Raw genomic sequence first — 25,613 nt, 5'->3', positions numbered from 1 at the left:
GTGATAGCGAGACTTTGAAACGTCCCCACCCCAAGCTCCCGCACTTTCTGTTATTGATCTCGCTCGGTCAACAGCTGCCTTGGCAAGTCAGACTGTCACTCACTCTGACACCCAAGCACGTGAGCCGCTCTGACAAAACAGTATACTACTCGGAGCTGTGTTTGCCACAGGGACTAGAGTGTTTGCTCGGCAGAAGACTAGCTCTATAGAGTTTGACTGCATATTTCGTCAGTATTCATTGACTCAGGGTCTTGGACTATATTCCTTTTGTGTGACTGCATTTTATTGATTATACCTGCTTTGTGTCGTGTGTGATTGTTTTGCACCTTGGCCTCGGAGTAACGCTATTTCATTTGTCTATATTCATGGGTATTCAGGTATGGTTGAAGGACAATTGAACTTCAACTTAACGAACTTACAGGTGAGATCTAACAGTTATTTTCCTTCAGTATGTGGTTCTTTAACCAACTGGCAAAACCCTAAATACTGTAGTTTAGCAAAACTGCCACTTTGATCACTTTACGGACTTCATCATCAAACCTCCACCACCCAGGTCATCCTCTCTCCTCACTGCTGCCACCAGGTAGAAGGTGCAGGAGCCTCAGGACTCGCACAACCAGATTCAAGAACAGTTGCTACCCCTCACCATCAGGCTCTTGAACTACACTCACTTGCCTCATTAATGCAATGAAATGTTCTCACAACCAATGATTTCACTTTAAAGACTCTTTATCTCAGTATTTCATGTTCTCTTTATTTATTTGTATCTTCATCTGCACAGTTTGTTGCTTTCTACATACTGGTTGATCTTTCATTAATCCTGTTATAGTTACTATTCTATAGATATGCTGAGATTGCTCACAGGAAAAAGAATCTCAGGGTTGTATATGGTGATATATATTGTATGTGCTTTCATTTATTTGACTTAGTTTGCTTTTCTTATTTTAATTCTTTTCACTCTTGTATAAAAAGCAGGCTGGAAGTCATGAGCCTTCAGGGTGTAGCCCTGTGAAGAACCTGATTCCTCACTGATGTCGCCAACTGAAGCTTCGAAATATTGAGACAGCAGGTTCGGCTGTCAGAGGCCTCTGCACTCGAGCATTCTCGGAGTCTGGTGGCTCCGAGTCGGGGGAACTCGAATAAGTGACGCTGCAGACTGTGACATCGGAACAGCAAGCTGCTGGCCTCCCCTCTCACTGAGGCAGGAGGGGTATCTCTCTCTCCCTCGCTAGTAAGAGAGAGTGGGCCTGTCTGAGATGTTGGGATAGACAGTCGTTTTTGATCACGGATCATGGTCCCTGGGGGCTTTGCTATTGCTTGCATGGTGGGTGGCGGTGGTGGGGTGAATGCTTTTGCTGGAGCTAGGGGAGGGGAGGGGAGGGTGAGGGGGAGGGTTGCTGATTGTGTGTGGAAGGGGGACTTTGGTGTTCTAACATTTTTCTGTCATTTATTCTTTGTTTATTTTTTCCCTCTGTTTTGTGAATATCTGTGAAGAGTAAGAATTTCTGGTTGGATACTGTATACATTCTCCAATATTGAACCATTGAAATTGTGTATAATTTATGCGAATGCTGCCTATCTGATGCTAAGTGCCTGTGATGCCTCTGAAAGCTGATTTTTCCATTGCACTGGTGAATATGACAATAAATTCAACTCTGATGTTAGGAAGGGCAGAAGTTTTGATATAAAGAGTTCCTTAGCACCCTGATCAGCATGAGCTGGTCTGACGCATCAATACTACAGGTTAGATGCTGATTTTAGTTCATCACAGGCACATACCTTCCCACCACCGGTGGCTGGCCAGAAAGAACTACAGTCTACAATCACTAAATTTGAATGAATCAAGGACAGTGGAAGTAGACAAACCAATTGTCTTTGTTCTCGTTGTGTGCTTGACAGAGATGGAGGCTGCCATTTCGTGAAGCTGCTCTGCATCCATTTTGTGAACAAGAGTTGCTTGGCTGGACTGGTGTTTTAAAGCTCTGGGTAAGCTGCTGTAATAGAGATCATTTCCAAATGTGTTTGGTTAGATATAACATACAGAGTTTTTTAAATGGGAAGGTCTGTGTCTGCCCTGAGTGATTCAAGTTGTTTATTGATTTGATGACCGATTTAGAACAAAGAGCCATAAATTACCAGCGGTCACTTGCAGAGTAAGTTGATGCTGGTTTGGATCAGAGCCAGTGAGAAGGTGTTACAGGTCAGTCAGACAGCCAATAACACCGAAATGCAACATTAAGGATTGTATACAGAGGCAGAGGCTTCAGTTATAACTAGAGATGTGGAGTACTCCACGGACGTGAGGAGATCGGAGCAAGATCACAAGGAATGTGTAGCCCACACAGACTCCCTTTACCAGTATTACCTTTTCTACTCTTTGACTGTTCGTGGAGGGTCAGGAAAACTTTGTAGGTGTGCACTGTGGCTGTGTAAATTCATGAGTTCTTCCGTTGAGACAACAAAGGTATTTAGTAATTGCAGATTCTATCATTACTAAGGGTTAGATCCTCATAACAACTTGCTGCCTCAAGAAGCTAACATCCACACTCTGGGCCATGCCATCTTTTCTCTACACAGGAGGTACAGAAGCCTAAAGTCTCATGCCACTAGATTCAGGAAGAGCTAATTACTTTCAATTATTGAACCAAATTAGCAAAACTTGAATCACCAGAGTTTAGCAAAACTGTGACCGCTTTACACAAAAATGTGCTGTTTTGAGTTGGTTCTAATTATGTTCTTGCTTGTAAAAACTATGTAGAATTTATATTTTTTCGTGAATGCTGCTCACAATACTCGAAGTGAGACCACACTTCTTGGAGTATTATAAGCAGTTTTAAAAAATTTTACTGAGACACAATGCAGAATAGGCCCTTCGAGCCGTGCCATCCAGTCATCCCTGATTTAACCCTCACCTAATCACAGGACAATTTACAACGGTTAAAAATTTACAACCTGAGGGAGGAAACCCGAGCACCCGGAGGAAACCCATGCAGTGGCGGAACGTAAAAACTCCTAATGGGCAGTGGTGGAAATTGAACCAAAGTCTCTGGTAGTGTAAAGCATAGCACGTCCGTGCCATCCCAAGAGTGGAGGCCGAGTCATTTGGGCCCCTCACCTAAGGAGTACACTGACATTGGAGAGGGTCCAGAGGGGGTTCATGAAGATGATCCAGAATGAAAGCTTTTCATATGAGCAGAGTTTGTTGGCTCTGAAGCTTGACTCGCGGGAATTCAGAAGAATGAGGGGAAATCTCATTGAAACCTACTGTACGTTGAAAGGCTTTGAGAGAGTGGATATAGAAAGGATGATTCCTATGATAAGGGAGTCTAAGATTAGAGGACAGAGCCTCAGAATAGAGGGACGTCCATTTGGAACAGAAATAATGAGTTATTTCTTTAGCTGGAGAGTAGTGAATCTGTCAAACACATTGCCACAAGTGGCTGTGGAGGCCAAGTCACTGGGTATGTTTAAGTTAGAGATTGAAAGATTATTAACTGGTTAGCACATGAAGGGATACGGGGAGAAGGCAGGAGGTTGGGGCTGAGAGGATCAGCCCTGATGAAATGGTGGAGCTGACTCGATGGGCCAAATGGCCTAATTCTGCGCCTATATCTTATGGTCTTATATATTGCTATGTGACTGTGATGCTGCTGCAAGTTTTTCATATGAAAATAAACTCAACTTTGACTTTGAGGAGGGGTAAAGCTTATTACTCTTAAATATTACTGCAAGTTCTATCACACTCTGATCAGCACCTTTCCTCAGCCAGCATTAAAGACAGACCCACAGGTCGTTCATCCACAGGCCACTGGTATTTATTGCATGAGAGCTTAAGAACATCAAATAGTTCATAAGATCTAAGTTCAAGGTTCATTTATTATCAAAATATTTATATACAACCTTGAGATTTGTCTCCTTATAGGCAACCACAAAGCAAGAACCCACTAAAAAAGACTAACAAAGGTTCAAAGGTACAAACACCCAATGCACAGAGAGGGAGAAACACACACATCGTGCAAACAGTAAAAGCAAGCAACAGCATTCAGAATGAAAGTCAGTCCACAGACACGAAGTCCGGAGCACGCCTCAACCTCAGACTCGTTTGTGCATCGGTCTTAGGCCCCTAACTATATACTGTGTATGTACCTAAGACTTTTGTACGGTACTGTACAATTTCCTTAAAATCTTTTCTCATTTTTTTGAAAGATTTAATTCTGAATTTGCACACTAACATGAGCAACAAAAACAATACCAAGTAACACAAACACACAAAGTACTGGAGGAACTCAGCTGGTCAGGCAGTATCTGTGAAATAGTCATCTTTCGGGCTGAGACTCATCAGTAAGACTGTTAGGAAGGGGGGAGAAGCCAGTGGGGTGAGGGGGTGGAGTACAAGCCGGCACATGATGGCTGCAATGAGCCAGGGAACAGCAGAGGTCACAGAGGGAGATTAGTGAGAGAGGGCCTCACTGAACTCCTGAAAAGAAGATTTAAACTGGGGGGAGAGCTGATGGGTGTTTTAAAATTACGAGGAACTTAGAACTACTAATCTGCAGGTATATTTTACCCTGGTAATCAGAATCAGGTTTAACATCACTGGCATATGTCATAGAATTTCTGAACTTAGAAGCAGCAGAACAATGCAACACATGATAAATATATAAAAAAAATTACATTAAGTATATATATGTATGTTAAACAGTTAAATTAAAAATAGTGCAAAACCAGAAATTTAAAAAAGTAGCGTGGTAGTGTTCGTGGGTTCAGTGTCCATTCAGAAATCAGATGGCAGAGGGGATGAAGCTGTTCCCGAGTCATTGAGTGTGTGTCTTTAAGCCTGATTTATACTTCTGTGTTGAATCTACGCCGTAGGGTGACATGCACCTCCACAAAACTCACACGTCGCGGCGACACAGACCGCAACAACTGTGATTGGTCTGCTTGGTAGCATCGCATTTCCAGTTGCCTTTTCCCCGCCATGTCTGTAGGCATACCGTGCGTACACCGACCAGAAATAAATGACTGGAGACGATGAACTAAATCGCCAACTCTACTTGCCGACATCTGAAAATGTTTGAAATGCATTTCCTCGTCCAAGTCTCTCACGAAGAAACTCAACACAGTGGCACAGAAAGCCCACCGCCAACTAGCGTTCTGGCAGTGAATTGCAGAGCGACGCAGACACACCAACGATTGCTTGCTACGGCGTAGGCTACAGCGTCTCGCCTACACAGAAGTATAAATCAGGCCTATGGCATAGCCCGTACACAGAAGTATAAATCAGGCTTCAGGCTCCTGTACCTCCTTCCTGATGGTAACACTGAGAAAAGGGCATGTTCTGGGTGGTGGGTTTCCCTCCTGAGCTCCTTGAAGATGTCCTGGACATTACGGAGGCTAGTGCACATTATGGAGTGGACCAATTTTACAACTTCCTGCAGCTCCTTTCAAACTGTTTGAAATGATGAAGAGTTGGGGTGATGGGGAGGGGGTAGAAGGGGGTAGAAGGAGGGGGAAGATGTATAGTGCAGGATTTTTCTTACACAGAGTGGTAAGCACCTGGAATATACTAGTGGGTTGTGGTAGACAGAGATACATAAACAGCTCTTAGATAGGCACGTGAGTGTGCAGAGAACAAAGGGATTTGGACATTGTGCAAACTATTTTGCTCTCTATTTGCACTGTTTGTTTATTATATAATAAATAAAAAGCGAAAAACGGGGGCAACATGGAAGCGTAGTGGTTACCGCAACACTTTACGACCTGGGTTCAATCCCCACAACTGCCCGTAAGGGATTTGTACATTCTCCAGTGACTGCGTGGGTTTCCTCCCACAGTGCAGACCTGCTGGTCATTGTAAATTGTCTCATGATTAGGCTAGGATTAAATTGGGGGGGTGGGGGAGCATTTCTGGATGGTGTGGCTCAAAGGGCTGGAAGGGCCTGTTCTGCATTGTATCACGTTAAATAAATCATCAAAATAATAATAATTCTATTTAACTGGGGTTCTTTATCTCTTTCCTTCGAGGAGGTAGACAGCCAGTCAATTAGGAAGGGGAGTACTATTTCACTGCGTAGAAGTAGATAAATTGGGGCTCTGAGATGGTGCAGCTGAATAATGTCCTAGGCTCCTTTCTTTGTGCTTAAGCATTAACCGGTCCGACGCACACAAGTTCACGCCTCTAAAGTTAACCACTTCAGTTTTTAAACATTTATTTAGAGGGACAACATGGTAACAGGCCTTTCTGGCTCAAAGAGCCCATGCCAACCTATATAACCAATCAACGTACTAACTCTGATGTCTTTGGACTGTGGGAGGAAACCAGAGCACCTGGAGGAAACCCACATGGTCACAGGTAGAATGTACGAGCAGCAGTGGGAATTATACCCAAGTTGCTGGTACTGTGAAGTGTGGTGCTAACCACTACGCTACTGTGCCACTCCATTTCAGAATCAGGTTTAATATCACCGGCATATGCGGTGAAATTTGTTAACTTTGCAGCAGAAGTACAATGCGATGCATAAGAATAGAGAGAAACTGTGAATTACAGAAGTATATACATAACTATACATTTCAAACAGCTAAATTAAATAAGTTTATTTAATATAGGGATAAAAAATACACAAAATATAGGGATAAAAAAAGGTAGAGTTCAGAAATTGGATGGCAGAAGGGAAGAATCTGTTCCTGAATCGTTGAGTGTGTGCCTTCAGGCTCCTGTACCTCCTCCCTGATGGCAGCAATGAGAAGAGGGCATGTCCTGGGTGATGGGGGTCTTTAATGATGGACACTGCCTTTCTGAGGCATCGCTACATGAATGATAAATCCCAGTTTTACAGTAACTGGAAGTGATGCTCAGTGAAATAATTATTAAGCTAGCAGGATGAGCAGCCTAGCACCCCTAAATATATTCTGAAGGAACTGCCATGGATGAGGGTTCCCCATCCTCTCACCTTGCCCGGCTGCTTTTGAACTGAGTTGCTCACTGGTCATTGCGGAGGACAGGGAAGAGCTGATTACATTCTGGTTCTCTCTTGCCCCTTCTCTTCTCCTCACCTGCCCATTACCTACCTCCGGTCCTCCTGCTCCCCTTTCTCCCATGGTCCATTCTCCTCTCCTATCAGATTCCTTCTTCTTCAGTCCTTTAACTCTTCCACCTATCATCTCTCAGCTTCCATTGAGAGCATCCCGACAGATTGCATCAGCAACAGAGCATCGGACTGGAAGTCTTTTCAAAGGACTGTAAGGACGGCTTAGAGGATCATGGGGGTCACCCTACCATCCATTGGGAACATTTACCAGGAGCGCTGCATACACGGGACCCTTAGTATTATCATGGGCCCTACCACCCATCCACCCAGCATCCCCTTTGACATGCTACCATCAGGCAGGAGACTCAGATGCATAAAGACAAGAACGGTCAGGATGAGAGACAGCATCTTCCCCCAGGCCGTTAGGCATCTGAACTCCCAGCTGCATCGCATTCAAAGTATCACTGGTTAATCTGTTCTGTACCTGACAATATTTAATTTATGCAATTTAACTTTTTTTATTTGTGTGTAATTCATCTGTAGGTTTATCCTTACTTTCCTAAATTCTTGTATGTTATATGTGTGTTATGTGTAACTATGGTAGTTTACACCCTGGTCTGGAGAAACGTTGTCTCATCTGACGGTGTACATGCATATAGCTAAATGACAATAAACTTGACATGACTTGACTTCATCCACCCTCCTCCTCAGCTGGTCTCCCCTGCCAGTCTGTACTCCTCAGCTCACCTTTCATATTCTGGCATCTGTATCTTTCCTTTCCAGTGCTGATGAATGGTTCCCGCCCAAAGTCATGGGAGCTGCCTGATCTGCTGAGTTCCTCCTGCATTTTGTCGTCACTCTTTCTTTGCCCGTTTGTTCATTAAGTGCCTTGTTGTATGACGTGGGCAATCATGGGTCTTTCCACGAACAAGATAGTTCTTGGCAAATTTTTCTGCAGAAGTGGTTTGCCATTGCCTTCTTCTGGGCAGTGTCTTTACAAGACGGGTGACCCCAGCCATTATCAATACTTTCCAGAGATTGTCTACCTGGCGTCAGTGGTCACATAACTAGGATTTGTGATCTGCACCGACTGCTCATACAACCATCCACCACCTGCTCCCATGGCTTCACGTGACCCCGATTGGGGGGGGGGGGGTGGGGGGGGGCTATGCAGGTGCTACCCTTGCCCAAGGGTGTCCTGTAGGCTAGTGGAGGGAAGGAGTTACCTACACCTGCTTTGGTTGAGACGCATCTCCAGCCTGCTACTTCCCCCTTACTTTAAGGGAAGGGTTTGAAACCAGATGCTGATGAAATGGGAGCGGATAATCCTGCACTTCGCAATCATTCAGTGCAAGGTCGATAGAAACCTGGCAGCCGTATAGATTCCGCACAAAAGACGAGTCACCTGACTGTGGGGCACAGAAGCTGCATTGAGATTGGAGGATCCACGTGAAAGACACTGCAAGAGAATCGGAGTGTTGACAGCAGTTACAATGCCAATTCCTAGCAAACGCCTCGCTAGGTTCTCACTGGAACTCCAATAGCATTAAACAGAAAGTAGAATTAACCAGTTGCAACAAATGAAATGCTGGAGGAACTCCGGGGTCTCAGGCAGCATCTGTGGACGGAGAGGTGCAGTCGACATTTCAGGTCGAGACCCTTCGTCAGAACCGGAAAGAAAGTGGGGGGGAGATAGCCAGTATAAAAAGGTGAGTGGAGGGGGCTGGTAGGTGATAGTCATCAAGCACTACACCACAGGAACACCTAGTCTGTTCTAGTCCTATTGACCTGCACCTGGACCATAGCCCTCTACATCTCTCCCATCCATGTACCTGTCCAAACTTCTCTTAAATGTTGAAGTCGTACCTGTGTCCACTATTTCACTGATAGCTTGTTCCACAATCTAATCACCCTCTGAGTGAGCAAGACTCCCTCCCCCATGTCCTTCTTAAACATTTCACCTTTCACCCTTAGTCCACGACCTCTCGTTGCAGTCTCACCTAACCTCAGGGAAAAAGCCTGCTTGTTTTCACCCATCTATACACTCATAACTTTGTACACCTCTATCGAATCTCCGCTTAGTCTTCTGTGCTCCATCGATAGGTGGACACGCATGAGGGAGGGTGTAATGAGCAGTTGAGGAGGAGAGTGGGGATGGTACAGTAGGCAGAAGAAACAAAGCACTGAAGGAGGAATCCGATAGGAGAGCACGGTCGACCAGGGAACAAAGAGGTGTAGAAATGTGTGGTAGATCAAGAGGGTGTGGTGGAGGGTGTGTGGAAGATGACACCAGGGAGGCTTAATGCGAAAATAAAACCATGGCAGGGAAGATGATTAATTTAAGGACATGGCTCAGATATCTTGAATGTTACATTTGTAGCACAGACAGAGACTAAGGCTCACTAGTGTGAGGGGAAATCCAGCTCTCACAGGAGGCATCTAGTGACTGAAATGCAAAGCAAAATTTAGTTAAAACTGCAGCATTGCAAAACAGGTGACAGAAGTGAATTAGAGGCTGTAATCTGATTTTACTATTAATTTAGATTAATCAAGTATTCACCACAGAAAGTGTACCCCTTCACTTCCTCCGTATCACAAGTTATCAACTCTCCAAGATCCCCCTAGTTTCAAGGGCGTGATGCCTTCAGACAGCTGCAGCTGCCAGAAGAGAAAGTGTGTTTTCGGAGTGGTTTGACTCGCAATGCTCTATGTGCACAGATTTACCTCAGAAGGGCAGCTCTGCCGTGTCGACCGTTAAATGGCACGTGAGGAACTTGGACAACTGCAAATTTCAGCACCACAAACTTCACACAATGAGTAAGCAGACATGGAGACAGATCAGGACGTATCAGCTAGCCCTTATAAGAAGCGGGAGGAAGCTAGCAGAAAAAGACATATTCCACGCCATGTGGGGCAGTATGGCCGTGTAGCAGTTAGAGTAATGCTTCGCAGCTCTGGCAGTCAGGTTTCAATTCCCGCTGCTGTCTGTAAGGAGCTGGTACATGGGTTTCCTCTGGGTGCTCTGGTTTCCTCACACATTCCAACAATTCAGAGATTCAAAGTGTATTTATCATCAGAAACTTGCAAGCCTGACATTCATCTTTCCCACGGAACAATGAAACGCCACGGAACCCGCCCAAAGAAAGACATCAAATCACCCACCCCAAGGCGCAAAAAAACCCAAGAAACACGGAATATAAAAATCACAAAGTCACAACCCAGGCATACTAGCACTGTGCCATTCGTTTTCTGCAGGGCCCGATCAAAATTGCCCAAAATAGCAACAAAGAAAGGAGCCACCGGAAAGGAGAAACACATCGTAACGTGAGCTGCAGAGTCCATTGACTACACCTTGCTCGAGACCCAGGAATCGTGGACGTTCCACGCTGGCGCCAGAAGCACCCAGCACAATCCTCGGACGGTGTTGGTTTTCGACACATTTCACTGTATGCTTCGATGCAAATGTGACCAATCAAGCTAATCTTTAAACTGTGTTTGGTGTCTGATCTACAATGCCAGTAATCAGAATCAGGTTTAATATCACCAGCAAATGTTGTGCTATGTGTTGGTATGCGGCAGCAGTACATTGCAATACATAACAATATACACTGAAAATTACGGTAAGTATATACATATTTAAAAAAAAAGTTAAAATCCATGGCTGTAGTTGAGGATTTCAGCTGTGGCAGTTTAAAATGGAAATATTTGAAGATTTCTATCAGAGCCGCCCGCACGAGCTGTAATGTCCAGATGTCACAATGTATGAAAAATATTTGGCTGGATTTCATGCTGCTTATTTTCTGCCTTTTCTTCGCTTCTAAACAACTGTATTTTCTCCACAAGTGCTGATCAACAGCCTGACATTTGTGCTGAAGTGATTTCAGGCACTTCGCTGTCATTCCAAAGACGTATGGGTTAGGGTAAGTGAGGAGCGGACACGCTGTGCTGCTGCTGGAGCTTGACGTGGGCAGCGGATTTCACTTTACGTTTCAATGTATGTGTAACAAATAAAACTACTCTAAGCAAGGTTTATGAATGCTCTTCACTGGCTACACACCAAAGCTGGTTTAATATCACTGGCATTTGTCATTTTGTGGCAGCAGTACATTGTAATGTCACAATAAAAACTGTAAATTACAGCAAGTTATATACAAATTAAAAAATTAAGTTAAAAAAGTAGTGAGATTCACAGTCTCTTCAGAAATCTGATGCAGAGGGGAAGAACTCTTCTTATTACCACCGCCAGAGAGGAGGTACAGGAGCCTGAAGACAGACACTCAACAGCTCATCCCCCTCCACCATCAGAATCAGCTTCAACATCACCGGCATGTATCGTGAAATGCATTGTCTTTGCTGCAACAGTACAGTGCAATGCATAATAATAGAGAAAAAATGACAATTACCATAATAATATATATGTATATATAGTGTATATTAAATAGTCAAATTAGTGCAAAAATATAAATTAATAAAAAAGTAATGAGATAACAGGTTCAATGCTCATTCAGAAATCAGATAGCAGAGGGGAAGAAGCTGTTCCTGAATTGTTGAGTGTGTGTCTTCAGGCTTTTGTGCCTCCTCCCTGATGGTAGCAATGAGAAGAGGGCAGGTCCTGGGTGATGGGGTCCTCAATGATGGACGCCGTCTTTTTGAGGCATCACACTTTGAAGATGTCCTGGATGCTGGGGAGGCCAGTGCTTATGATGGTGCTGACTGAGTTCACAACTTGCTGCAGCTTATTCTGATCCTGTGCAGTAGCCTCTCCCCAAACCGCAACCCCCCCCCCCCCACCACCGCCATACCAGACAGTGATGCAACCAGTTAGGACAGTACATCTGTTTTAATTTGTGAGCGCCTTTGGTAACATACCAGATCTCCTCAAACTCCTAATATAGCCACTGTCGTGCCAAGCTTGTCACTGCATTGGTATGTCGGGCCCTGGAAAAACGTGGCTAAGGTTGATCTTTTTACCCTCAACATCTACATAGGCACCTTCTTTACCTCATGCCAAACGAGGGTGCAGAGAGGGCCCCTTCACTGACACTGGCATGCAGACAACCGAATCCACGACACACTCACCCTCCAGCATTTCAGGCCCACATCCTTCAAGAGGAATGAGCGACACGGAAAGTTGCCCTTACCTGGGATGCGCCCTCTCGCCGCTGGCATTCGCGCTGAAGCTTGCGTTGTTGCTGCCGGAAGCGGTGTAGTTTCTCACCCTGTGACCCTTGCTAAGGCTGCCGGTGCTCAGTGCTGGCGATGAGTCCCTCTTCTTCTCCACGTAAGGTTGCGTACAGTCCAGCACGCGCCTGTTGCAGTCCGTCAGCTCACTGTAGGTGACCGAGGTCTGCATTGGTTTCTGCGGCTTCTCCCGCCGAGGGACCGTTCTGGCAGGCTTGGCTACCGCAGGGGCCGCAGCAAAGGGACTGGGCGTGTAAAGTGTGGTGTCGATGCCACTGTCACTGGACGCCCCTTTCACTGAGGCCTCGAGGTCAGCTTCCATGTGCTCCACGTTGTCAAACCACCTCTCGTCACTGTGACCGCTGGAGGCATCACTGGACAGCGTGTTACTGCTCGACTGGCTCGAGTAGTGGGCATCACCCTGTTAGAGAACAGGCACAGAATTAGCAGCGCAACCGCAAACCGGGCATGCCCTCGGGGATTGGGGGTGGGCGAGGGAACTGCTTAAGCCACAGACCGAGTCCTGAGCTCACCAGCTGTGATTTTCCGCCTATTAAAGTGAGCTGGGGGAACGTCACAGGCTGCTGAGGTCGGGTGACAAAACTCACCCACCTCCCCCTCCCCAACCTCCACCGGCCAGCTGCGGGGCAACTGAACAACAGTGAATCTTGTGTTAAAAAATCACTTCAGGGTAACACACGCAAAATGCTGGAATCCAGCAGGGCTGGCTGCACCTATGAAAAGTAGCTATAGTTGTTCATCAGTGTGACTAGAGTTTGGGTAAGTGTAGAATTACAAAATCTGAATTATGCTGCTCAGACTGGGGTTTGGTCATCCTTTGGAATAACAGTCCCAGCAAACAAGCAGCTTAGATCGAATTAAAGATTGTAAGATAGAAAGGAATTACTTCCAGCACTCATACCAGAATTAATACTAGGTGCAACTAAGTGAATGGTTTTTACAGAACTGGGATGGCCCAGTTAGTGTAATGCTATTCGAGCACCAGCAACCCGGGTTCAATTCCTGCCATAACCTGTAAGGAGTTTGTACATTCTCCCCATGACCGCCTGGGTGCTCCGGTTTCAACTCAAGATTCTTGTCATTTAACCACATACACATATATGGTCAAATGAGACAACGTTTCTCCGGAACAGGGAGTAAAGCACAGTAGTACGCATAACACACAGTAACTTAGACAGTAAGGATAAAATCTACAAACATATTAAACAGAGTAAAGTACATAAATTAAATATTGTCAGGTACAGAACAGATTATCAGGTGACACTCTGTGTGAATCATTCAGTTAGTTGCATCTGGCGTGAGTGAGTTCAGAAGCCTAACGGCCTGAGGGAAGAAGATGTTTCCCATACTGACTGTTCTTGTCTTTACTTGAGTCTGCTGCCTGATGGTAGGAAGTCAGAAAAGACGTTGGGTGGATGGGTGGGATCCTTGGTGATACACAGCGCTTATCAGGTGTCCCCGACGGATGGTAGGGAGACGCCTATGATCCCCTTGGCCATTCTCACACTCCTCTGTAGGGACTTCCAGTCTGATGCTCGGCTGCTTCCATAGCAGCTGGAGAAGCAGCTTGTCAGGACGCTCTCAAGTTAAGATGGGGGAGGAGGGGTTGGAGGTTGGAGAGCCTCACTTGCCTCAATCTCCTCAGGAAGTGGAGGTGCTGCTCTTATTCAGGGACTAGGTGAGGTCATCCGGTCATCCGCGATGTGAGCTTTCCAGGAACTTGGTGTATTTAATCCTCGCACATTCCCAAGACATACGGGTTAGAAGGTTAGTTGGTCACATGGGTATAACCGGGCAGCACGGGTTCATTGGGCCAGAAGGACCTGTTACCTTGCTGTATCTCCAAATAAATCAAAATACAGAAACTTTTCATAGTTTTTATCTTGATTTGTTTCTCTTTACATAATAAACAGCTTTATAAAAAAATCTATCAGATCCCATTTGACATAAAGTGAATCACTCAGGAACGCATCACCCCCAGAATCTCACCAGCCCAGTAAAATTTCACATCACCATCCCGTCAATTAACCTCCTCTGCACACAGTGAAGTAACTGAGGCCTGTGAGGCATGGTAGCGAAGTGGTTAGAACGACACTTTCCAGTACTAGCAAACAGGGTTCAATTCCCTCTGCTGCTTGTAAGGAGTTTGTACGTTCTCCCCGGGACACGTGGTTCCCTCCCGCAGTCCAGAGATGTACGGGTTCTGGCAAGCTGCTGTGGGCGGCCGACACTCCAGTAGGGACAATGGGATTAAGTAAGCAAGTCAAAGCTGGGGTAACACAGCGTGATTATTATTTGGATCAAACCAGAGTCAATACACTTGACAATGGAAACGTCTTTCGTTCCAAGACGTCAAGCCATTCTCCCTCTGAGAAGACACACCGAAACGGCGAGACTTACTTTGACATGCCTGTTAGGTGAATCCTTGCCTGCCAGCTCTTGCTTCAGGAGCCGCTTAAAGACGTTTCCAGAGTTTGAGTAAACCATGGACATTGTTGGGGGGTGCCACGAAGGCTCTGAAATTAAAGAATTGCAAATTTTAAATTTATAGATATAAAAAGCACGCAGGAAAAGATTATTCCTACTCAAGAAGCAATGGGTTCTTTTGCTCTTCATAATGTAAGTGAAACAGGAAGAGGGACTGAAATATTAGAGAGATGTGTAATCTTTTGTTTATACTCTCCTAACATTCGTAAAGCTCAGGGGCAGGCTTAGAGCTTTCGGCCCATCTAGTCTGCTCTGCTATTCCACCATGGCTGATTTATTATCCTTCTCAACCCCATTCTCCTGCCTTCACACGTAACCTTTGACACCTTTACTAATTAAGGACCTATCACTCTCTGCTTTAAATATAGACCATAAGATATAGGAGCAGAAGCAGGCCATTCGGCCCATTGAGTCTGCTCCGCTATTCAATCATAGGCTGATCCAATTCTTCCAGTCATCCCTACTCCCCTGCTTTCACCCCATACCCTTTAATACCCCGGCTAATCAAGAACCTATCTATCTCTGCCTTAATTACACCCAATGACTTGGCCTCCACTGCTGCTCGTGGCAACAAATTCCACAGATTTACCACCCTCTGACTAAAGTAATTTATTTGCATCTCAGTTCTAAAAGGACGAAATTCAATCCTGAAATTGTGCCCTCTTGTCCTAGAATCCCCTACCATGGGAAATAACTTTGCCATATCTTATCTGTTCAGGCCTTTAAACATTTGGAATGTTTCTATGAGATCCCCCCTCATTCTCCTGAACTCCAGGGAATACAGCCCACGAGCTGCCAGACGTTCCTCATACAGTAACCGTATCATTCCTGGAATCATTCTCGTGAATCTTCTCTGAACCCTCTCCAATATCAGTATATCCTTTCTAAAATAAGGAGCCCAGAACTGCACACAATTCTCCAAGTGTGGTCTCACGAGTGCCTTATAGAGCCTCAACATCACATCCCTGCTCTTATATTCTGTACCTCTAGAAATGAATGCCAACACTGCATTCGCCTTCTTCACCACTGACTCAATCTCGAGATTAACCTTTAGGATATCCTGCACAAGGACTCCCAAGTCCCTTTGCATCTCTGCATTTTGAATTTTCTCCCCATCTGAATAATAGTCTGCCCATTTATTTCCATACACTTTCCAACATTGTACATTTGTATTTCATTTGCCATTTCTTTGCCCATTCCCCTGAACTATCTAAGTTTCTTTGCAGGCTTTGTTTCCTCAACACTACCCGCTCCTCCACCTATCTTTGTATCATCGGCAAATTTAGCTACAAATCCATTAATCCCATAATCCAAATCATTGACATACATCGTAAAAAGCAGGGGTCCCAACACTGATCCCTGTGGAACTCCACTGGTAACCGGCAGCCAGCCAGAATAGGATCCCTTTATTCCCACTCTCTGTTTTCTGCCGACCAGCCAACGATCCACCCATGCTGGCAAATTCCCTGTAATTCCACGGGCTCTTATCTTGCTAAGCAGCCTCATGTGTGGCACCTTGTCAAAGGCCTTCTGACAATCCAAGTACACCACGTCTACTACATCTCCCTTGTCTACTCTGCTTATCATTTCCTCAAAGAATTGCAGTAGGTTTGTCAGGCAGGATTTTCCTTTCAGGAAACCATGCTGGCTTTGGCCTATCTTGTCATGTGCCTCCAGGTACTCCGTAATCTCATCCCTGACAATCGATTCCAATAACTTCCCTACCACTGATGTCAGGCTAACAGGTCTATAGTTTCCTTTCTGCCACCTCCCACCCTTCTTAAATAGCAGAGTAACATTTGCAATTTTCCAGTCATCTGGTACAATGGCAGAATCTATTGATTCTTGAAAGATCATTGTTAATGCCTCTGCAATCTCTCCAGCTACTTGCTTCAGAACCCAAGGGTGCATTCCATCAAATCCAGGAGATTTATCCACCCTACAAGGATGTTGCCTGGATTGGGGAGCATGCCTTGTGAAAACAGGTTGAGTGAACTCAGCCTTTTCTCCTTGGAGTGATGGAGGATGAGAGGTGACCTGACAGAGGTGTATGAGATGATGAGAGGTATTGATCATGTGGACAGTCAGAGGCTTTTTCCCAAGGCTGAAATGGCTGCCACAAGAGAGCAAGGTTTAAGGTGTTTGGAAGTAGGTACAGAGGAGATGTCAGGGGTAAGTTTTTTACTCAGAGAGTGGTGAATGTGTGGAATGGGCTGCCAGCAACGGCAGATATGATAGGGTCTTTAGGTACATGGAGCTTAGAAAAATAGAGGGCCATGGGTAACCCTAGTAATTTCTAAGGTAGGGACATGTTCAGCACAACTTTGTGGGCCGAAGGGCCTGTATTGTGCTGTAGGTTTTCTATGTTTCTAGATATACCCAATGGCTTGGCCTCCACTGCCGTCTGTGGCAATGAATTCCACAGATTTGCCACCCTCTGGCAAAAGAAATTCCTTCTCATCTCCGTTCTAAAAGGACATCCTTCAATTTTTGAGGCTGATCAATATAGAGTCCCCCAATATTGGAAACACCTTCTCCACATCAACTCTGTCTTTGCCTTTTAATATTCAATAGGTTTCAATGAGATCCTCTCTCATTCTTCTAAACTCCTGCATGTACAAGCCCAGAACCATCAAATGCCCCTCAAAGATCAACCCTTTCATTCCCAGAATCATCTTCATGAACCTCTTCCAGACCTTCTCCAATGTCAGCATGTCCTTTCTTAGATATTGATCCAAAATTACTCTCAGTACTCCAAGTGCAGCTTCACCATTGCCTCAGCATTACATCCTTGCTTTTGTATTCTAGTCCACTCAAAATGAGTGTGCCTTCCTTCCCACAGATTCCACCTGCAAAATAACCTTTAGAGAATTCTGTACGAGGACTCCCAAGCCCCCTTGTACCTCTGAACTCGCCTCCCGTTTGGAGAACAGTCTATGCCCTACCCTGTATTCCATCGGCCACTTCTTTGCCCAGTCTCCTAACCTGTCAACATCTTTCTGCAGCCTCCCTGCTCCTCAGCACTACCGGGTGCCCCTTCCAGAGAGTTGTGGCTCCATGGGAACCTGAGACAAATGGATTATTTCAAGATTCAAGATTGTTTAATATCAATTCCAGTACATAAGTATAAAGGAGAATGAAATAATTGTTACCGCAGATCCGATGCAGCTAAAAGAACACAATAAGCTAAAGAACACAACAATAACAAGAAATACAATAAATATAAACACATAAGATAGTTTATACATACATACACTAGACAACAGGTGCAGGAATAGGCCATTCAGCCCTTCAAGCCAGCACTACCATTCACTGTCATCATAGCTGACCATCCACAATCAGTACCCCGTCCCTGCCTTCTCCCCATATCCCTTGACTCTGCTATCTTTAAGAGCTCTGTCTAACTCTTCCTTGAAAGCATCCAGAGAATTGGCCTCCATTGGCTTCTGAGGCAGAGCATTCCTTAGATCCACAACTCTCTGGGTGAAAAAGTGTTTCCTCAACTCTGTTCTAAACGGCCTACCCCTTATTCTTAAACTGTGGCTTCTGGTTCTGGACTCCCCCAACATCGGGAACATGTTTCCTGCCTCTAACATGTCCAATCCCTTAATAATCTTAAATGTTTCAACAATATAGATTGATTGTACATCCATAAAGAGACACTAGACGCAAGAGTGTCTGTACATAAGATGACCCTGACAAGAAATGATAAAGTGCCTGCTCTGGACTTTTTCACAGCCAAGTGCTGATGGGACATCAACCTTCTTGACTTCACCACTCCTCTCTCCAATTCCAAACGCTCTGCTCTCCACTCCCTCCGCATCATCAAACCCGCCGATAAAGGGGGTGCTGTAGCAGTCTGGTGCACTGACCTCTACCTTGCTGAGGTCCGACAACTCTCAGACACCTCATCTTATTTACCCTCAAACAAGATCCCACTAAGGAGTACCAGGCTATTGTCTCCCACACCAACACTGACCTTATTAGCTCTGGGGATCTCCCACCCACTGCCACCAACATCAAAGTTCCTGTGCCCCGCACCTCCCGTTTCTACCGCCTACCCAAAATCCACAAACCTGCTTGTCGAGGTAGACCCATTGTTTCAGCTTGTTCCTGCCCCACTGAACTCATATCTGCATATCCCAAATGCATCTTATATTCCCCCCCTCCCACCCAGTTCAGTCCCTTCCTACCTACATCCATGACACTTCACATGCTCTGGATCTTTTCAATGATTTCAAGATCCCTGGCCCCCATCATCTTATTTTCACTATGGATCTTCAAACTCTACACACCTCCATCCCCCACCAGGAAGGCCTCAAAGCTCTCTGAACACCAGACCCATCTAGGTCCACTCCACTACCACTCTCCTCCGTCCAGCAGGACTTGTCCTCACTCTTAATAATTTCTCGATTGGCTCCTCCCACTTCCTTCAAACAAAAGATGTAGCCATGGGCACTTGCATGCATCCCAGCTATGCCTGCCTTTCTGTCGGCTACATGGAACAGTCTATGCTCCATCCCACACTTCTCCAACGCTACACCGATGCTTCCTGCACCCATACTGAGCTCGTCCACCCCATCCACTTTGTCTCCAACATCCACGCTGACCTCAAATTTACCTGGTCCATTTCTGATACCTCCCTCCCCTTTCTCGATCTCCCTGTCTCTATCTCTGGAGACAGCTTGTCTACTGATGTCTATTATAAACCACAGACTCTTACAGTTACACAGACTACACCTTTTCCCTCCGTTACGTATAAACACCATCCCCTTCTCTCAATTTCTCCGTGTCCACCATATCTGCTCTCAGGATGAGGTTTTTCATTCTAGAATGAAGGAAGTGTCCTCCTTTTTTAAAGAAAGGGGCTTCCCTTTTCCCACCATCAACGCTGTCTTTCATTCATTTCACGCACATTTGCACTTACCCCATTCTCCCACCACCCTACCAGGGATAGGGTTTCTCTTGTCCCCACCAGCCTCTGTGCCCAGCATGTAATTCTTCAGAACTTCTGCCATCTCCAACGGGACCCCACCACCAAACACGTCTCCCCCCCACCTCCCCACTTTCTGCTTTCTGCAGGGATTGCTCCATATGCGACTCCCTTGTCTATTCATTCCTCCTCACCGATCTCCCTCCTAGCACTTACCCTTGCAAACGGAACAAGTGCTACACCTGCCCCTACACCTCCTTCACTACCATTCAGGGCCCCAAACAGTCCTTCCAAGTGAAGTGACACTTCACCTGTGATTCTGTCGGGGTCATATATTGTATCCGGTGCTCCCGGTGTGGGCTCCTGTATGTCGGTGAGACCTTGGCCTGAATCATTGACGATACTTTTTTTCCACAGATGCTGCTGAGTTCCTCCAGCATTTTGTGTGCCTTGCTTGGATTGCCAGCATCTGCAGATCTTCTCTTGTTACTGATAAAGTAGTGGTGGTTGGGGGTACAGAGGGGTGAGTTAGTGGGTGGAGCTTTGGGAACAGGTACTACCCCTCAACCATCAGGTTCTTGAACAAAAGGGGGTAACTGCACTCATAGTACTTCTGGTGATCCCACAACCAATGGTCTCATTTCATAGACTCTTTACCTTGTTTCTTCACTCTTGTTATTTACTGTACTGCTATATATTTATATTTGAATTTGCACAGTTTGTCGTCCATTGATCCTGTTTACAGTTACTGCTCTATAAGTACGCCCACAGATAAAGAATCTCAGGGTTGTATGAGGTGACCTGTAAGTACTCTGTTAATAAATTCTACTTTGAACTTTAAGTGTCAGATGTGAACGCAAACTACGCATTTCACTGTATGTTTTGACTGTACTTACGACAAATGAATCTCAATATCACACACCAAAAACAACGCGGGAAGAGCCTAGGCCTGCCGGACTATGGAACGTTAGCGCAGGATGAATTGGTGCTTTCAGCTGCTCATGTGTGGGAGGGGAGAGGGGGTTCTGGGGCTCTAACGTTTCCTGTTATTCATTCTTTGGGATTTTTTTCTATTTTGTGTATGTCTGCAGACAGTGAGAATTGCAGGTTGTATATATTCTCCGATATTAAACTGAACCATTGAAGCACGGTTGGGTGGTCGGGAAGTTGAAGAAAAGGAAGGCAGGGCAAATCTGAAAGCCAAGGGACAGCTGTAATGTATAAAAAACCAAATTTCAGAGCAAATATCAATCAAACGATTAAGGCCACTTTACAAAAGGATTTCTGAAGCTGGCTCAGCGTTGAGAGCATTTCACCTACTCCAGTGTAAGCAACTCGCCCAGATGTTTATGCACACACAGAGTTCCAGCAGATTCATGTAAAAACTTCAATCTCTCAATTTTAGGTAAAGGAAAAGGAGAAAAAGAAAATTTACAAATCCTAACCATGAGCCGTGCAGACAGACAGACAGACAGACACACACACACACACACACACACACACAGTCTGATTTAGCCCCTGCCAATAACATCAGCCTGCTGAAAGCCCTGATGTGCTGCAGTTGCTAACAGTTTAAACACAGCTGTCCTAGTCAGATGTTACTGTTTTATTAAAACTTGGAACAAGCTGCAATCAAGTACAAAACACATCCTTCCTTTCATCAAACTGGTTTATAATGTTTATTGAAGGAAAAACTGTGTAGAGTTGTGGGGAGCAGCAGTGGTTAATACAGTAAATGAAACAATTAGACATGATCAAACATGCTGGAAATCCAAAGCAACACACATGTGCAAAATGCTGGAGGATCTCAGCAGGTCAAGCAGCATCGATGGAAAAGAGTGAACAGTCGACATTTTGGGCCAAGACCCTTCTTCAGGACTAAGACAGAAGGGGAGAAGACGCCGGAATAAAAAGATCGGAGGAGGGAAAGGAGCATTGGTAGAAGTGATGGGTGAAGCCAGGTGGGTGGGCAAGGTGACGGGCTGGAGAAGAGAGAATGTGATGGGAGAGGAGTGTGGACCATAGGAAACATGGAAGGAGGAGGGGATCCAGGAGAAAGTAATAGGCAGGTGAGAAGAAGTAAAAGGTCAGATTAGACATGATCTTCCCTTGCGGTTGCTAACTTGGAAAGAACATTGGAAAAAAATGAGGCAGAGTGTGTGATCACCTCTGTTTTTTAGGCGAGCTTTGCTCTGCAGGCTCTCAACAGTTCTCACTGTATTTCAAAATGGCACCAATACTAAATTCTTGGAACATTGCAATTTGGACTTTCACTGTCCCGTTCACATATCTTCCCTGTGGGTTGAGACCACTCCTGATGGTGTCTGGAGTAGAGAATATGTTTCATGACGATAGGTTAGATGATCTCAGTGGTAAAGATGGGCCAAAGAGCCTGTACTCTGCTGCACTGATTTATGTTCTATGGTATTTGTCAAAGTCGAATTTATCATTTACCTATTTATTTATTTATTTATTTATTTATATGTAGAGTGTAGAACAGGCCTTCAAACCACACTGCCAGAAACCTTGATTTAACCCCTGTCTAATCACAGGACAATTTACAATGACCAATCAACCTACAAACCAGTATGTCTTTGGACTGTGGGAGGAAACTGGAACTGAACTCCGAACTCCCAAACCACGAGTTGAAATAGGGTCACGCTAACTGCTATGTGACTGTAGCACTCATTAAAAATCATAACATAACAGTAGGGTTGTAGCTCCTTAAACCAGTCTCACTACCACTGACAAGACACACACACAGCACTGGAGGAAATCAGCAGGTCAGGCAGCATCTATTGAGAGGAATAAACAGTCAACTTCTTGGGCTGAGATCCTTTATCTGGGCTCTGATGAAAGGTCCCAAAGAAAGGTCTCATCCTGAAACACTAAATGCTTATTCCTCTCCATAGATGAGTTCCTCCAGCATTTTGTGTGCACTGTTCTCGATTTCCAGAATCAACACCTTCGAAGGAGATGTCTTCCTTTTTTACACAAAGCGGCTTCCCTTCCTCCACCATCAACTCTGCTCTCAAACACATCTCTCCCATTTCCCACACATCTGCCCTCACCCCATCCGCCCACCACCCCACTCGGAATAGGGTTCCCCTTGTCCTCACCTACCACCCCACCAGCCTCCGGGTCCAACGTATAATTCTCCGTATCTTCCGCCACCTCCAACGGGATCCCACTACCAAGCACATCTTTCCCTCTCCCCCCTTCTGCTTTCCACAGGGATCGCTCCCTATGCGACTCCCTTGTCCACTCACCCCCCCCCCCATCCCTTCCCACCGATCTCCCTCACGGCACTTATCCTTGTAAACGGAACAAGTGCTACACCTGCCCTTACACTTCCTCCCTCACCACCATTCAGGGCCCCAGACAGTCCTTCCAGGTGAGGCGACACTTCACCTGTGAGTCGGCTGGTGTGGTATACTGCGTCCGGTGCTCCCGGTGTGGCCTTCTATATATCGGTGAGACCTGACGCAGACTGGGAGACTGTTTTGCTGAACACTGATACTCTGTCCGCCAGAGAAAGCAGGATCTCCCAGTGGCCACACATTTTAATTCCACGTCCCATTCCCATTCTGATATGTCTATCCATGGCCTCTTCTACTGTCAAGATGAAGCCACACTCAGGATGAAGGAGCAACACCATATACTCCGTCGGGGTAGCCTCCAACCTGATGGCATTAACATTGACTTCTCTAACTTCTGTTAATGCCCCTCCCCTTCTTACCCTACCCCTGATATATTTAGTTTTTATCCCCCTCCTTTATTTTTTCTCTCTGCCCATCACTCTGCCTGTTCTCCATCTCCCTCTGGTGCTTCCCTCCCCCTTTCTTTCTCCTGAGGCCTCCTGTCCCATGATCCTTTCCCTTCTCCAGCTCTGTACCACTTTTGCCAATCACCTTTCTGGCTCTCAGCTTCACCCCACCCCCTCCGGTCTTCTCCTATCATTTCGCATTTTCCTCTCCAACTCCTACTTTCAAATCCGTTACTATCCTTTCTTTCAGTTAGTCCTGACAAAGGGAATCAGTGCAAAGCATCAACAGTGCTTCTCCCTATAGATGCTGCCTGGCCTGCTGTGTTCCACCAGCATTTTGTGTGTGTTGTTCGAATTTCCAGCATCTGCAGATGTCCTTCTGTTTGCTCAATGGACTCTTTGGGGCTTTGGTGCTCACACGGTGGGTGTGGGGATGTTTTTGCTGGTGTGAGTTGGGGAGGGGAGGGGGATCGATGCTTTTGCTGGTGTGAGTTGGGGAGGGGGGTCAATGCTTTTGCTGGTGTGAGTTGGGGAGGGGGGGGTCGATGCTTTTGCTGGGGTGAGTTGGGGGAGGGGGGTCGATGCTTTTGCTGGGGTGAGTTGGGGAGGGGGGTCGATGTTTTTGCTGGTGTGTTGGGGAGGGGGGATCGATGCTTTTGCTGGGGTGAGTTGGGGGGAGGGGGATTGATGCTTTTGCTGGGGTGAGTTGGGGAGGGGGATCGATGTTTTTGCTGTGGTGAGTTGGGGGAGGGGGGATCGATGCTTTTGCTGGTGTGAGTTGGGGAGGAGGGGATCGATGCTTTTGCTGGGGTGAGTTGGGGGAGGGGGATCGATGCTTTTGCTGGTGTGTTGGGGAGGGGGGATCGATGCTTTTGCTGGGGTGAGTTGGGGGGAGGGGGATTGATGCTTTTGCTGGTGTGAGTTGGGGAGGGGGGTCGATGCTTTTGCTGGTGTGAGTTGGGGAGGGGGATCGATGCTTTTGCTGGGGTGAGTTGGGGAGGGGGGGTCGACGCTTTTGCTGGTATGAGTTGGGGAGGGGGGGTCAATGCTTTTGCTGGTGTGAGTTGGGGGGGGGTCGATGCTTTTGCTGGGGTGAGTTGGGGGAGGGGGGTCGATGCTTTTGCTGGGGTGAGTTGGGGAGGGGGATCGATGTTTTTGCTGGGGTGAGTTGGGGGAGGGGGATCGATGCTTTTGCTGGTGTGTTGGGGAGGGGGGATCGATGCTTTTGCTGGGGTGAGTTGGGGGAGGGGGATTGATGCTTTTGCTGGTGTGAGTTGGGGAGGGGGGTCGATGCTTTTGTTGGTGTGAGTTGGGGAGGGGGATCGATGCTTTTGCTGGGGTGAGTTGGGGAGGGGGGTCGATGCTTTTGCTGGGGTGAGTTGGGGAGGGGGGGTCGATGCTTTTGCTGGGGTGAGTTGGGGAGGGGGGGTTGATGCTTTTGCTGGTGTGTTGGGGAGGGGGGATCGATGCTTTTGCTGGGGTGAGTTGGAGAGGGGGGGTCGATGCTTTTGCTGGGGTGAGTTGGGGAGGGGGGGTCGATGCTTTTGCTGGTGTGAGTTGGGGAGGGGGGATCGACATCTTTGCTGGAGTGAGTTGGGGAGGGGGGTCGATGCTTTTGCTGGGGTGAGTTGGGGAGGGGGTCGATGCTTTTGCTGGGGTGAGTTGGGGAGGGGGGTCGATGCTTTTGCTGGGGTGAGTTGGGGAGGGGGGGTCGATGCTTTTACTGGGGTGAGTTGGGGCGGGGGGTCGATGCTTTTGCTGGTGTGAGTTGGGGAGGGGGGTCGATGCTTTCACTGGGGTGAGTTGGGGAGGGGGGTCGATGCTTTTGTTGGTGTGAGTTGGGGAGGGGGGATCGACGTCTTTGCTGGAGTGAGTTGGGGAGGGGGGGTCGATGCTTTTGCTGGTGTGAGTTGGGGGAGGGGGGTCGATGCTTTTGCTGGGCTGATTTAGGGGGGGTCGATGCTATTGCTGGTGTGAGTTGGGGAGGGGGGGGTCGATTCTTTTGCTGGGGTGAGTTGGGGAGGGGGGTCGATGCTTTTGCTGGGGTGAGTTGGGGAGGGGGGGATCGACGTCTTTGCTGGAGTGAGTTGGGGAGGGGGGGTCGATGCTTTTGCTGGTGTGAGTTGGGGAGGGGGGTTGATGCTTTTGCTGGGGTGAGTTGGGGAGGAGGGTTGATGCTTTTGCTGGGCTGATTTAG

General features: G+C 46.6%; 1 protein-coding gene across 10 annotated transcripts in view; it reads right to left on the bottom strand.

Annotated features, from left to right (window-relative positions):
- The window catches only part of sipa1l3 (signal-induced proliferation-associated 1 like 3), a 391,364-nt gene that overhangs the window by 58,123 nt on the left and 307,628 nt on the right, over positions 1-25,613 (bottom strand). For all 10 annotated transcript variants that reach the window (XM_059985106.1, XM_059985105.1, XM_059985113.1 and 7 more), the window contains 2 exons: positions 14,631-14,746; positions 12,170-12,630 (listed from right to left, as the gene is read on the bottom strand). In XM_059985106.1, coding sequence (XP_059841089.1) covers positions 12,170-12,630; positions 14,631-14,746 — 577 coding nt within the window. The remainder of the gene's footprint in view (positions 1-12,169; positions 12,631-14,630; positions 14,747-25,613) is intronic.

The sequence above is a fragment of the Hypanus sabinus genome, chromosome 11, assembly GCF_030144855.1.
Source record: "Hypanus sabinus isolate sHypSab1 chromosome 11, sHypSab1.hap1, whole genome shotgun sequence".
Lineage (NCBI taxonomy): Eukaryota > Metazoa > Chordata > Chondrichthyes > Myliobatiformes > Dasyatidae > Hypanus > Hypanus sabinus.
The sequence above is the reverse complement of the archived record's forward strand: the minus strand, read 5'-3'. Positions and strand labels throughout refer to the sequence as shown.